The 13,360-nt window shown below is 40.3% G+C and overlaps 1 protein-coding gene across 1 annotated transcript in view; it reads left to right on the plus strand.

Moving 5' to 3' along the window:
- Positions 1 to 13,360, plus strand: part of LOC149008061 (uncharacterized) — a 32,095-nt gene that overhangs the window by 5,457 nt on the left and 13,278 nt on the right. Inside the window, exon 2 of the mRNA XM_089167410.1 lies at positions 8,888 to 9,073. Coding sequence (XP_089023536.1) covers positions 8,888 to 9,073 — 186 coding nt within the window. The remainder of the gene's footprint in view (positions 1 to 8,887; positions 9,074 to 13,360) is intronic.

Genomic DNA, 13,360 nt, shown 5'->3' on the forward strand with positions numbered 1-13,360 from the left:
AAAACAACCTTAAGTATGAGTTCTAACTCGACCCTAAGTTTGAAACTGAAATACTGTAGGAATGAACATGTAAGGTTATAAAACATGAAATATAGAACTATTAAAACATATAAATGAAAAGCAAGTGATAAGATACATCAAATAACTTAAATACCAATAAAATTCCATCCATGAGTACAATGGAATGCCACATTCTTGATTGTCGAGAATATAGTAATACAACCATCATACGTTCAATATAATTCATAAGTTCATAATAGAAGTATTGGGCATGGCTCATGCTTCACATTCTGTTGTTGACGACCTTCCCCCCAATGCACATGGGGGACTTCTCGAAATGTGGCTTAGAGAAGTTGTCGGTAAGAGGAGGCAAAAATTGAGCAAAAAATGAACATGGGAAGTTGTCGGCAAGATCTTAACTTGTCTTGCTTGAAATATGGGATTTTAAACTAGTGGATGGACCAAGATCTTGGTTGAGTTTTGGGATTTAGGAGCTCTCGCAAGATATCTAATCTTGAGATCTCAAAAAACCGAGATCTTGAGCGAGATCTCAAAAAACCGAGATCTTGAGCGAGATCTCATTCCACGCTGATTGGCCTTTGGATAATAGATCCACTGAATGGGAGAGATCCTGATCTGGCAGCTAGGTTTTGGATCAGATCTCAGATCAAATGGTCAAATTTTGACAGAATTATCATGAGCTCTGAATAAATAATATCCAGAATAAGATCAGTCATAAAATAGTTAGGTATTGAATTTGATGAGGTGCAACGGAGGGGAGGGTAAAAGGGATCAATGGGTGTTATGGGGGAGATAAAAAGGGAATCAAGCAACCTAAATTTAGGATAAGTAAATTTAGCTATCGATATAAGGAAAATTAAGGAAGGAAGCTTATGAATAAGAGGAAAGAATGGAGAGGAGAAAGAAAATCCTGCCTTCTTTGGTAATTAATCGAAAGAATCAAGTTTTTTTTCTTTTCTTTCTTTCTCTCTCTCTCTCTTTTCATTTAACCATATCCTTAATTTTTTCTGTGTTTGGGGGGGGGGGGGTTAGTCACATTTTTGTATTAGCATTAAAATGTCTAAATTGATTCTTACAGGGAATTTTGTCACTCTTTTACTCCAGGGGAAAAATCAAAGTTAACAATATCTGACTAGTGTATTACAACTAACAGAGGGACTCACTTCACTATACCATGATATTTTTATCCAACTACTAAAAGAAGGTTCCAAGCATCCAATGACAATCTAACTAGCACCTCAATAGGTGGACCCATGAAATATCATGTGCCCATACCGATCCCCCCTCCCTGCTACACGAAAACCAAAAATATCCTAGGAAGAGATTTAGATCCCCCGCTGGTTTCCGAAGATGCTCCTGCATTAATCCCTCTATGTTAGAAAAGACACCCTCAGTTGTATTGAGGAGTTATTGTCACTGTACAATTAGCAGCCTTTGTGTAAATCCAATGCTTCAACACAAACAAAATCTACAGTGATCAGCTTCGTCAGATTAAATATATGTGGTGGAAGAAGTTAGTGGTCTTGATCACTTTGAATTATGTTTCCTCAGTCTTGATGATCATAGAATTCTTTTGTATTGGACCCTATTGCTATTGTCTGAAACTCATTGACTTTTTGCTTTCCTCTTTACCCTTTTCAAGTTGTTTTGTACTATATGGAGTAATTTGCAATTCTTCAGCAAATTAAATCACGACATGGATCAATTGTTTACCTGTGATCAAGGTTTGTTGACTTGGTCAGTATAAGATATCTTGAAAACAACTTTATTTGGACTGTCCCTATCTGGGAGACAGATCATTAAATCAGTACCCTTATACCCACAGGTCTTTTGGAAGAGGTAACAGGATCACCTGGGATGCTTCACAACCAGGCATTTCAGTTTGGGGTCTGCTTGGAACCTTATTAGAATTAGTGGCAAAAGTTATCTTGCACAAGGTAGTTTGTTCCTTAGCGACAACAACAACAACAACAACAATAAGCCTTTTCCCAACTAAATGGGGTCCTACATGGATTCTTGCCCTCCAATCGGTTCGTTCGCCATGCTGATCAGCCTCTATACATATCCTTTCCACCCTTCTCCTGTTATCTTAGGTCTCCCCTGCTCTTCGTTCTTCTATGGTTTATCCTTCTCCGGGCTTTTGTCTCCGTTGCGTGCCGTGCCCCTCCGACTTTCTCGCTTTCCTTTGGGCACTCCCGCCACTCTTTGTCGTTTCTTATCTTTCCTCCTGTTTTCCCTCTCCTCTTGCTCCTCTTTCTCTCCTTTTCTTTTTCTTCTTCCCCCCTCCCTCTCTCTGGTCGCCTCCTTTTTTCCTTTGCTTTTGTCCGTCCTGCCCGTCCTCTCCCTTCTCCCCCTTTTTTTCTTTGCCTCTCTTCTATCCCTCTTTTCTTTGTTGCCTTCCTCTCCTCATCTCTTTTCGTCTTCCCCTTCTCTCTGCTCGTCTGCTGTTCCTGATTTCTGTCTTCGTCTACTGTTTGCCTTTTGTTCCGCTCTCTCCTGATTCTATTTGGTTTATCCCCCTTGGGTCTCTCTCCCATATCATCCGGCTCCCGGGGCCTCTCTTGTGTCTTTGGTTTTCATCCTTCCGTGCTGTTGCTTGTTGACCCTTGTGTGCCCCTGTTTCGGTTCTTCTTTGTCCCCCCTGTTCTCCTGTCCCGCCATCTCTTCCTTACTTTCTCTTTTCTTGCCCTTCTTTTCTCTGTCTTGCCTTCGCTCTGGCTCTATCATGCTTTTTCTAGGTCTTCCATTGGGTCTTTCCTCATTCTCTATCCTTTCCATGTCTCCTTTGTTGCCTCCGTTGTGATCTTCCCGCTCCTTGGTTCTCCGTCTTGTTGTGTCTCCCGGGTTTCTTATTCTCTCCCATTTTCTCGTTGGCTCATCTTTTGCCTCTATAGTTATTACAACTTTGAATATCTCCTTTATTTTTGTATTGAACCACCACTTCTCCTCCATCTCCGCTTTTCCCTGTGCTCTAATCTTTTCCTTGTCCCACTGTCCTGGGTTCCTGCTCTTCCTCTTCTTGGGATTTCATCGCCTTGTGTCTTGGTTTCATCCTCCTTGCTTCTTTTCTTCGGACATCGTTCTCTATGTTCGCCCGTGCCTTGTGGTGTTCGTCCCTGTGCTTGGTGCTCTTTAGTAACTGGTGGTTTCCATCTTTTCTTTTCCTCCTCCCTTCTTTACCATCTCCATTTTTATCATCTACTGGTCGTCTCTACTCTTCCTATCCCTCATCTTGCTATCTTATTAGATTTTTCCCCTTCCTTTGTGCCCTTTTGTATACTCTTCTCTTCCTTTCCCTTGCTTTTCCCGTTTTCTTAGCTTCATTTCTATCTAACCTATACCTTTGGATCCTCACTCCTTGTTCTTTGCTGTCTTCTGCTTTTTTTCCTTGGCGCTTGCCTCACTATCCCCCCCCGTCTCTCTTGTTCTTTCCTTTTGTTCACCTGCATCTTTAGCCACTTTCTTTACCTGCCATCTCATTCCCTTGCTTGGTTCCCCTTTTCCCTTTTCCTTGTTTGCTACTTCATTCGGGTTTAGGTACTCTCCTTTCAATTCCACCATCTTTTCTGGATGTTTACCTTGGACCTTTTTGTGTTCTTGGGACTGCCTTCCGCCCGTCTATGTTGTGCGTTGCTTTCCCCCGGTTCCCTTGCTCCTTGCCCATCTATCTCCTTCTGTTGGGTCTTTTGGCTTCTTGCTGTCCCTTTTGGTATTTGCTCATCTCTCTTTTTGGTAAGTATTTATTGATGATCGCGTGCAAATCCAAAATTGTCCCCTCATCTTCCTTTCTCCACCATAACCTCCATGCACTCTCATATCCTCTATGATCTTTTCCAATATGTCCATTTAAATCACCTCCTATGATAATCTTTTCTCCTTGACGAATTCCTTGCAGTAATCCACCCATATTTTCCCAAAATTCTAGCTTCAGACTTTCATCTAGTCCTACTTGAGGTGCATATGCACAAATTATATTCGAACTCTTTCTCCATTACAAGCTTGATAGCAATAATCCTATCACCCACTCTTTTAACATCCACCACATCATTTTTTAAATCTTTATCCACTATTATACCCACTCCATTTTTATTTGTTTTATCCCCAGTATACCAAAGTTTAAAGTCATCCAACTCTTTGGCTTTTTTACCCCTCCATCTAGTCTCTTGAATGCAAGCTACATTAATCCTTCTTCTCCTCATAACATCTATCAATTCTAAGCTCTTACCAGTTAGAGATCCTATGTTCCAAGATGCCAATCTAATCCTACGCTTATGCTTATGGACTAGCTTCTTTACCCGCACTCGTCCACGGCGCGGGAACCCTTGCCTACTTATCACCGCATCCGGGCGCCGATGCGACGCGTCGCTCGGGGGCGCCCTGCTAACCCTTGCCCACTTATCACTACACCCGGGCCATAGTGTGCGCGTCGCTCTTTTGTCGGGGCGCCCTAGCATAGCTTTTATCATATAGGTCGAATCCATGAAAAGGTTTGGCTAGATTTTTCCGGTGCCGGCTGCCGACCTGACGCACCAACCCTCCTCCTTTACCCGGGCTTGGGACCGGCAGCAAAACACTGGCGGAGTGGGCAAGAAGATGTGGATCCCTTGGCATGCTTTTCAGTTTTCACTGCTGCCTACCACACAGGCTTTCCTTATTATCGGGCACATTCCTGTGTTTCGTCACTGCATCCTTTGCTGGAATGGGCAAGAAGATGTGGATCACTTGTTCTTTTAATCAAATTAGGGATTCCATCTTCTTCGTCAATGGAAGCAGAAGATCTGCAATTCCTTTTCTTTTTAATGGTTACCCTGGAAGTAGACACCTTGTATCTTTCTTGAATATCCTCCTTTAAGGGTTGTACTTGTTTTTTCTTTCTTCATTTCTCATTTCTTTTTTTGCTTATAACTTTTGGACTTTCTTTGTTTCTTCTAGTATATAGGCTCTCTTGTTGGTTAAACAAATTCTTGTTCACCCAAGAAAAGGGTCGCTTGTCTTGATGCCATTTAGAGGCAAACCTAATTGACTTGATTGGCCATCTTAATGGAAGATATGCCAATCTGATGGCTAGATATGGACTGGATTTGATCTCAGATCAAATACTCAGAGATTGGGAGAATTATCTTTAAATTTCAATATGTACTTAATAAAATAAAATCAGTTGTGAGTAGCCTAGTATTAGGATTTTTAAAGGTGTCATAGAGGAGAGGACAGAGGGGATTGATGGGTGTTCTGAGGGAGGTAGAAAAGGGAAGAGGAAATGTAAAATTTAGGTTAAGTTGATTACCATCCATTGAAAGGAAAGAAGGAAGATAAGAACTATGAAGAAACAAAGGGAGTGGAGAGAGTAAATCCAGTCTTCTCTAATAACTAACCTAAAGAGTCAAGTTTTTTTCATTCAGTAAACTCCATCAACTTAGGATGGAGGTGACTATTTATTAATAGACCGTTTACATTTGTAAATTGACTCTTAGTGTCTCACAAGTCTCACTCTATATAAAAAAGAAAGGGTGTACCCAGTGCATAAGGCTTTTGCTACTGTGGGGTCTTGGAAGGGTCATAGTGTATGCAGCCTTAGCTCTGCTTTGTGGAGAGGCAGTTTCCTGGGACTCAAATGCATGACCACTGTCACAATAGAGCAACCTTACCGTTGAATAAATTTCCAACCTTACTTTCCCTAACTCGTGCCTAGATACTCTAACCTTACTTTGTGTTCCCATGAAATCATTTTAGTTGCCTAAACTACTCCTGCACTAGGTCAATGGTTATATGACTGATGGAAGAGACAGTGACTCCTTTTCCCTTTGATTTTGTTGATGAATGTGATTTGTGGCATCATCTGTTAAGATGGGAGTCAATATTACTTTTGCTTCTGCAGTGGAAAACAACATCATAGCTGTTGTCATTTTCTCTGGAATTGGTGAAAAGATGGCATATAAATAATGAACCCATCAAATGAAGAAACATTTGTAGTTTTGTTTCCCCCCGCCAATTTCCAAAATATATTTATTTCAATCAAACCCCCATGCACAATGGTTATTTGGACATATGTGCTTCTAAATTATCAAAATTCAGGATATGACAAGGAGACATGATCAGAGAACTGTGAAGTGGAACCTGCTAGATCTTGGTTTCCACTACTTTGTTCTTTCTTAGGCATTTAGAATCTTAGATACAGAACAATTGTTGAGTGTCTCATGTAAGAGCTGTCAGATCAGGATAAAGACTTTTGGAAGCCTATGTTGAAATGTGTAAGGTGAATGTATGAGAAGCATTGTGGTCCCATTCACAAAAACTATGTAGGGGCATAGAAGTCATACTATGAGGTTACAGGAATGGGTTGTCGAAACCTGCCCAAAGAAAGAAACTGTTATTATGGAGAACACATTTGGTTTATGCCTGGTAGGTCTATGATGGAAGTTATTTTCTTACTTAAATGCCTCATGAAATCTACAGAGAGGGCAAGAAAGATATGTTTTTTTATCAACCTAGAAGAGGCATATGATAGAGTTTGTAGAGAGTTATTTTGGCACATGCTTCATACTTGACAAGAGAGGATTTTAAGGAACTACGTGGACATAATCAGTAATATGCATGATGATGTGATGACTAGTGTAAGAAATGTAAGGAGCCTAGGTAGTGAATTCCCAATTACAATTGGTTACATTTAGGATCCGTCTTAAACCCTTATTTGTTAATTCTTATTTTTTAGGATTTTCAGGAGGCATTCAAGATAGATTCATTGGTATATGTTTTTTGTTGATGATGTTGTCTCAGAGGATCAGACAAAGGTAGGACCAAAGCCAAGTTCGGAGTGGAGGTTGGAGCTATGGAGTTATCCTAGGAATCAAAAAGTTATGGATGGAATGTATGGTGACGTGTTTAGTCTCAATGAGGTGTGATGAATATGGCTGAGAGGTAGACTCATAGTGCTTATTTTAGGTATTCGAGCTCACTCTAATAAAGAAGGTGATATGGAGGACGTAATTTGTCATAGAACTAAAACAGAATGGATGAAGTGAAAAGGTGCATTTGGAGTGTAATGTGATCTGCATATTCCTTTAAAGTGTGAATGAAGATTTTACAGGACGGCTATATGATTGACTATGATGTGTGGTGTCACTGGTGTGGAATGTTGGACATTTAAGAAGTGCCAAATAAAGTGTAGTAGAGATGAGTATGTTGAGGTGAGTCTGAGGTCAATATAGGAAGGATAAAGTGAATAATTACCATGCCAGTGTTGATGACTTGGGAATACCTTCAGATCTGTATTTGGTTGGACAATGCAAGAATGATGATTTTAGGATTGGAAATGCAGGAATGACCCTAAGATCTTAGGACATATTTTCAATATAATTTTCTCCAGCATGTTAAGAGGTGGTGAGGTTTTGAAATTTTGTAGGAAATATAATGGCTTGTAAAATTATAGTCCTTTCGATCCCTGTTGATGGATCTGATAGCCGCACAGGGCTCTTATTTTTTTATTATATTTTTACACTGTTTCAGTAATTTAATTTGCTTGATTAATGTGGTGTTCCTTAAAAAGTTCTGCAGTTTTTGAATATCCTTATTCGCACCACACGATAAAGTTGGATGTTGCTCCATTTAGGGTTTATGTCAAGGTTCTTTTTGATCCCCACTTTACTATTATATTAATTAGGGCTTATGGAGAATCTTTTACCCTTGTATATGTGCAGACAATGATAGCCTTTTATTGGTGTGGCTTGTTCTACTAAGCAAGGGAAAATTTATTGTGATTGACAAAGAAATTCTTGAAGATCAGTTTTATGGAATCGGATTACAATATGTGAAGATTTGTATGTTGAACTTGGTTGAATTTCGTTGAAATTTTTCTGGGCCGAAATGAAACTCATCATCAAAATAGAAAGTGCAAAATTTTGGTAACAGTTTGAAATCTCAAAATTTTAGAAATTCCAGTTGAAATCTTGAAATTTTAGTAATTAAGTTTTACTCCCACTGCCACTCAAAGGGACGTACTGAACTGATTTTGTGGATTGTGTCTTCTCCTAGACAATCCACCAGCTGTACATGCTACCAATGGCATCATATTACCTGTTTGACAATAGATCAGTGGGTATTTTCTCAGTTTGGTTATGCATATATTACGATGGGTACTCAAAGAACAATGCATATTAATTCTATCTGACTTTACAAGTAATCAATTACATTAGGACTTTAGGAAATATTATGTGATGGTGTCCTTGAAAATTATGTACTTTTTTATTATAAAAAGCTGGCAATGTGTATCAATGATTCACTTCATTACTTGTTTAAGTAACTTTTTGTTGCTTTTCATTTATGTGCTTTACTACTTAAAGCAATTTGTCAATGTTAAATTATATTTAAAGATTCAACTGTATATTACCCATTAAGGGAGTGAATACTAAATGCCAATTTAGGTAACGGTTCTTGCAGTGTGATCATTTGTGTTACTATAGTCTAAGATGGGGTTTCCGCGAAGTTTGAACCCTTAATTAGGCCTAAAACCAACCAAAATGACCCACCAAAACTTGGTAAAATAATGTCACTTTGTTGCGAAAGCTCACCACAATTTTGGTTATCTCGGTAGGATTAAAATATCGAAACGAGAAAAAATTTTAAACCTTGATATTGATTGTGAAGCTGTAGTTGCATACACTCATCATGCTCAGCGGCTCACATTGTAAAATAATGTGATGCATGCTTGTGCTGTAACCCTTTCAGTAGCTTCAAATAATCATCCAGTTATTTCATGCTGTTCGCTAATTGTCTCCAACAATCAATGCTTTAACCATTTGACAATTTTGTGCACTATCTTATTTGAACTATGCCTATAGTTTTGTAACTAACTTTTCTTTGCACTTACAAGGTCTTTCCATTTGGATCTGTGCCACTGAAGACCTATCTTCCTGATGGCGATATTGATTTGACTGCCTTTAGTGTTGCAAATGCTGAAGATGCTTTGGCGAATGATGTTCGGGGTGTTCTTGAAGTAGAAGAACAAAATGTGGCTGCTGAGTTCGAAGTAAAGGATGTTCAATTCATTCATGCAGAGGTTATTTACTTTGGACCTTCTAGACATATTAGTATCTCTTGAGAATGGAGACCGCATCTCTTTTTCCTCTAAGTTTACAGTTAAGCCATGTTCTGATGTGCTGTCTCCTGTTTTGATGTTTTCTTTTCTATTTGGACCATAAAATTTTTATCTTTTGGTGCTCCTAGAGTAATGTATGACTGTACACCCAAGGGTAACAGTCCCAAATATGTTCATGCTTTCTACTTCTGTATGTATTCTGCCACTGACATGTTCCCTTGTTTGAGGGAATGGAACTGCTCCTATATCTGTGCCTTGTGGGTAGGTTTCCTACTCAGATCATGTCTCATCTCAGCCCAGTTAATTGGGGCTTCTCTATGGTACTGTAAAGTCTTCCCTGTGGTCTTCCACCGGTCTTTGATTGGACCAGTCAGCTTTGTTTCAAACTTAAAACAAATATAGTAGCATCACTAGAAGAAACCCAATTATAGAATACCTGAGGATCCATATTGCCACCAAATTCCTTCTCTTCTAGTTTGATTTTGTGTGTATATCAGCTTGCCTCCTATGATCATTACCATCTGTAAAATAGGATCTCATAGACTCTTCAAAGTTCTACTGAGAAGGGGGTCTCTATTTTGATTTCTGATGTCTCTGTCCATATTCCTATCCTTGTATTTTTCTCTGTCTCGGTCCTTGTCTCTATCATCTCTCTCATATGTAGGACTGTGCCACTAGACTAAATCATCTCTGTCATCTCCATTGGGTGTTTTAACTGGTTTTACTGATGATGACTACTACTCCCATTCCCAATTGGCCAGGGGAAGGGGACTGCTGCTACCCCTATAGGCTCCTTGTAACCTTTGAAGGGTTGCCTTGATCTTGGTGAAGTCTATCTGCTTGGTGCCAACAATCAAGTTCTGGTTGTGGCTTACTTGAGTTTTGCATGGCCCTCCATTCCATACTTCTTTTGAAATCTCTTAAGAGTGTTAGGTCTGCCATAGCTCTAATACGAATATGATGCAGTCTTAATCAGATGAAGACCAATCTGCCAAGATCTTAGATCATGAATAATGCTAGATTGCTAGGCTACAAAAACAATGAGTTAGGGTAGGTCCTGTTGTAGCTTATGGGATGGGTTATGGGGAATGACCTTAATTGGGTTTGAACTTGTGTCCTCTGAGACTATGGTATGATATTTGTGTTGTAATTGTTATGTATCGGTGGTTTGGGTTGAGTTCAAAGGTTTGAGGTAGGTTGTGGGAAACTAGCATCGATTTCTGCTTGAATGATAGTTCTTTTTTCTTTTCTTTCCCCCGGGGGGTGGGGGGTGGGGACTCTATTTTCCGTTGTTTTTTGGTCAAAATGTTGTCAGAAGTGGGTGAAAGTTGGATTGCCTGCAGGGTTTACTGACTAGATTGTTTCCTTAAAATTTGGAAGGGTTTTATGGGTGGCCGGAAAGTTATGAATTTTCTTGATTTTGGAACTTTAAGAATGGGGTTTCAGGAACTGTGATAACTTTGGATTGGGTGGTCAATTTTGGTTATAAATTGGTTATAAATTGGGTCAAATGCCATCAAAACTGGGTGAAAGTTGGATCACCTGTAGAGTTTACTCACTAGATTATTTCCTTCCAGTTTGGAATGATTTTTTGGGTGAACTGAAAGTTGATGAATTTTCTCGATTTTGGAACTTTAAGAATAGGTTTCAAGGCTGGTCAGTTTGTGGAATGTTAATGATCACTTGTCAAATCTCTGTTGGGGTGGGGAACCACTCAGGTGAATGGTTGGCGTATATACAACCAGAGAGGTACTTTGCATGGGTCATAGAAAACTCTTCCTAAATTTGGATACAAATTGCTAATGCAGATTAAAAAACTATACATTATTCTTTTATGTTATTACACAGTGGAAAACATAAAGTAGTTTGGGTACTAGTGTACTACTTGTTTTTGAAAACATTTGCATTGCTGATACTGTAAATTCGAGATTTCTTTAGTCCCCCTGTAGCTATCTCATGAGTAACATACATCCTACAAAGTCATAGTTAGCTTTTTCCTGTCTACTGTGGGGCAATAGATTTCATACTCTCAAACGGGCAAGCACCATTAGGCTTGGAAAACAGAATTATTTTAACCCTGCTGTTCCTAAGCTTTCCCTGAAATCTGAATTTGCTGGGCAGTAGTGATATGGTTCCTTCCCGCAATTGGTCCATTCTTGCCTCCTGTTCCTGTTTCTTTCCTCATTTCCTCTATTTCTCCCTGTTATTCTTCTCTTCCCTTCCTATGCCTTGTCAACTGTTATTATCAATCTAAGAATCATTCATGATGTAGGCTTGGCTTAATTGTCCACCTTGGGGCGACTGAACCCCTAAATCCTCTTCTGTGGTGTTGATAAGTACTTGGTTGAGGCAACTTAACAAAGATGGAATAACTCAAGAAGATGATAATAATAATGGACTTTGAATAAAAGTTGAATAAGAAACAATACACGCTACTAGCAGTAGGTGAATCCTACGGCTACCTAAGAGCAATAGCTCTCAAGTCTCACCTAAACTTCCCCAATACCTCAAAACATGTCTCTTCTACTCTTCCTTCCCCCTATTTATAGCAATTTGGTTCCTACATTATTAATTAACAGAATCATCCCAATTCGAATAGGACTCTTCAAATCTAATCCTAATTCGAATAGGACTCTTCGAATCTAATCCTAAAAAGTAACATAAATGTAATATGACTCTTCAAATCTTCCAATCGTTTCCTTCCCTAGATTTTAGGGATTTGCTTTCCACGCTGTTGAGTGTAGACTCGTGATACAAGGGGCTTATCAATACTCCCCTCCAACAGTTTCACCTTGTCCTCAAGGTGAAAATCTGGAAAGTGGGACTGCATCTCGTCATAAGTTTCCCAAGTATTTTCACAAGGAGGTAGTCCTTTCTATTGAATCGAAACTTCCAAAACCCCCTGGCCAGAGAAGCGAATGCTAAGCAATTGTTCTGGTGTGGGATGTAACTCGTCATTCTCTCGCAAACATGAGGGAAGAGGCTGGGGGACCATGTGTTGACCAACTACTGGTTTTAACTGCGAAATGTGAAACACAGGGTGGATGCGAGTCCCCTTTGGTAATTGTAACCGATAAGCCGCGGGGCCCACTTGCTCTATGATTTGGTATGGCCCGTAGAAACGATGGCTTAGCTTTTCGTTTGGGCGGTTGGCAAGTTTCTGAAAACGATAAGGCTGGAGCTTAAGAAAGACCTCATCCCCCACCCTGTAGTGCACCTCCCGGCGATTGGGATCAGCGGTGGCGCGCATCCGTTCTTGGGCCACCCGGAGATTAGATTTGAGATCATCCAATACTCGATTTCGCTCACGAAGGAACACATCAACATCATCAACCTTGGACCGGCCATCTTCCCAACGCAAAAGTGAAGGCGGTTCACGGCCATATACAATCTGGAATGGAGACATTTTAGTGGCTGAATTGAATGTCGTGTTGTACCAATACTCCGCCCAAGGTAACCAATTAATCCAATCCTTTGGTTGGCGAGCACAGAAACAACGCAAGTAAATTTCAAGGCTGCGATTCACCACTTCTGTTTGGCCATCAGTTTGTGGATGATAGGCGCTGCTATACTTCAGGTGGGTGCCTGCTAGCTTGAATAACTCCATCCAGAAGTGACTAAGGAAGACACGATCGCGATCTGAGACAATGGATCGCGGAAATCCATGCAAGCGGATAACTTCCCTAGTGAATGATGCAGCCACTTCCTTACCAGAGTAAGGGTGTGAAAGAGCAAGGAAATGGGCGTATTTGGTGAGACAATCCACTACCACCAGCACTGTGTCCCCACCTTTAGTCTTGGGTAAGCCGCCAATAAAATCCATACTAATATCCTCCCAAATGCGTTCCGAAATTGGCGGCGGTTGAAGGAGACCTGCGGGTTTCATAGCAAAGTATTTACTGCGCTTACAGGCATCACAACTAGCCACAAAGTCTCGAACAGAAGCCTTCATTTCCACCCAATAGACCACAGCCGTCAATCGCTTGTAGGTCCGCAGAAACCTTGAATGCCCACCAACTGGGGTGGAGTGATATTCGGACAATAATTTTGGAATTAGGGGGGATCCTTCAGGGATGACTAACCTGTTTTTATAGAGTAATGTTCCTTGTTGGAGATGATAGTTAGGATAGTCTTGGGATCCTTTCAGCAAGGCCTGAATAATTTTGTGGTAACGCTCTGGCCTGAACTGCCGCATCTAAACCCTCACTTTCCTGCCAAGTTGCTGTTGTCATAGAGAGAAGCTGCTTA

The sequence above is a fragment of the Hakea prostrata genome, chromosome 8 (genome assembly GCF_041222555.1).
Source record: "Hakea prostrata isolate BN-2017 chromosome 8, UWA_Hpros_2, whole genome shotgun sequence".
Lineage (NCBI taxonomy): Eukaryota > Viridiplantae > Streptophyta > Magnoliopsida > Proteales > Proteaceae > Hakea > Hakea prostrata.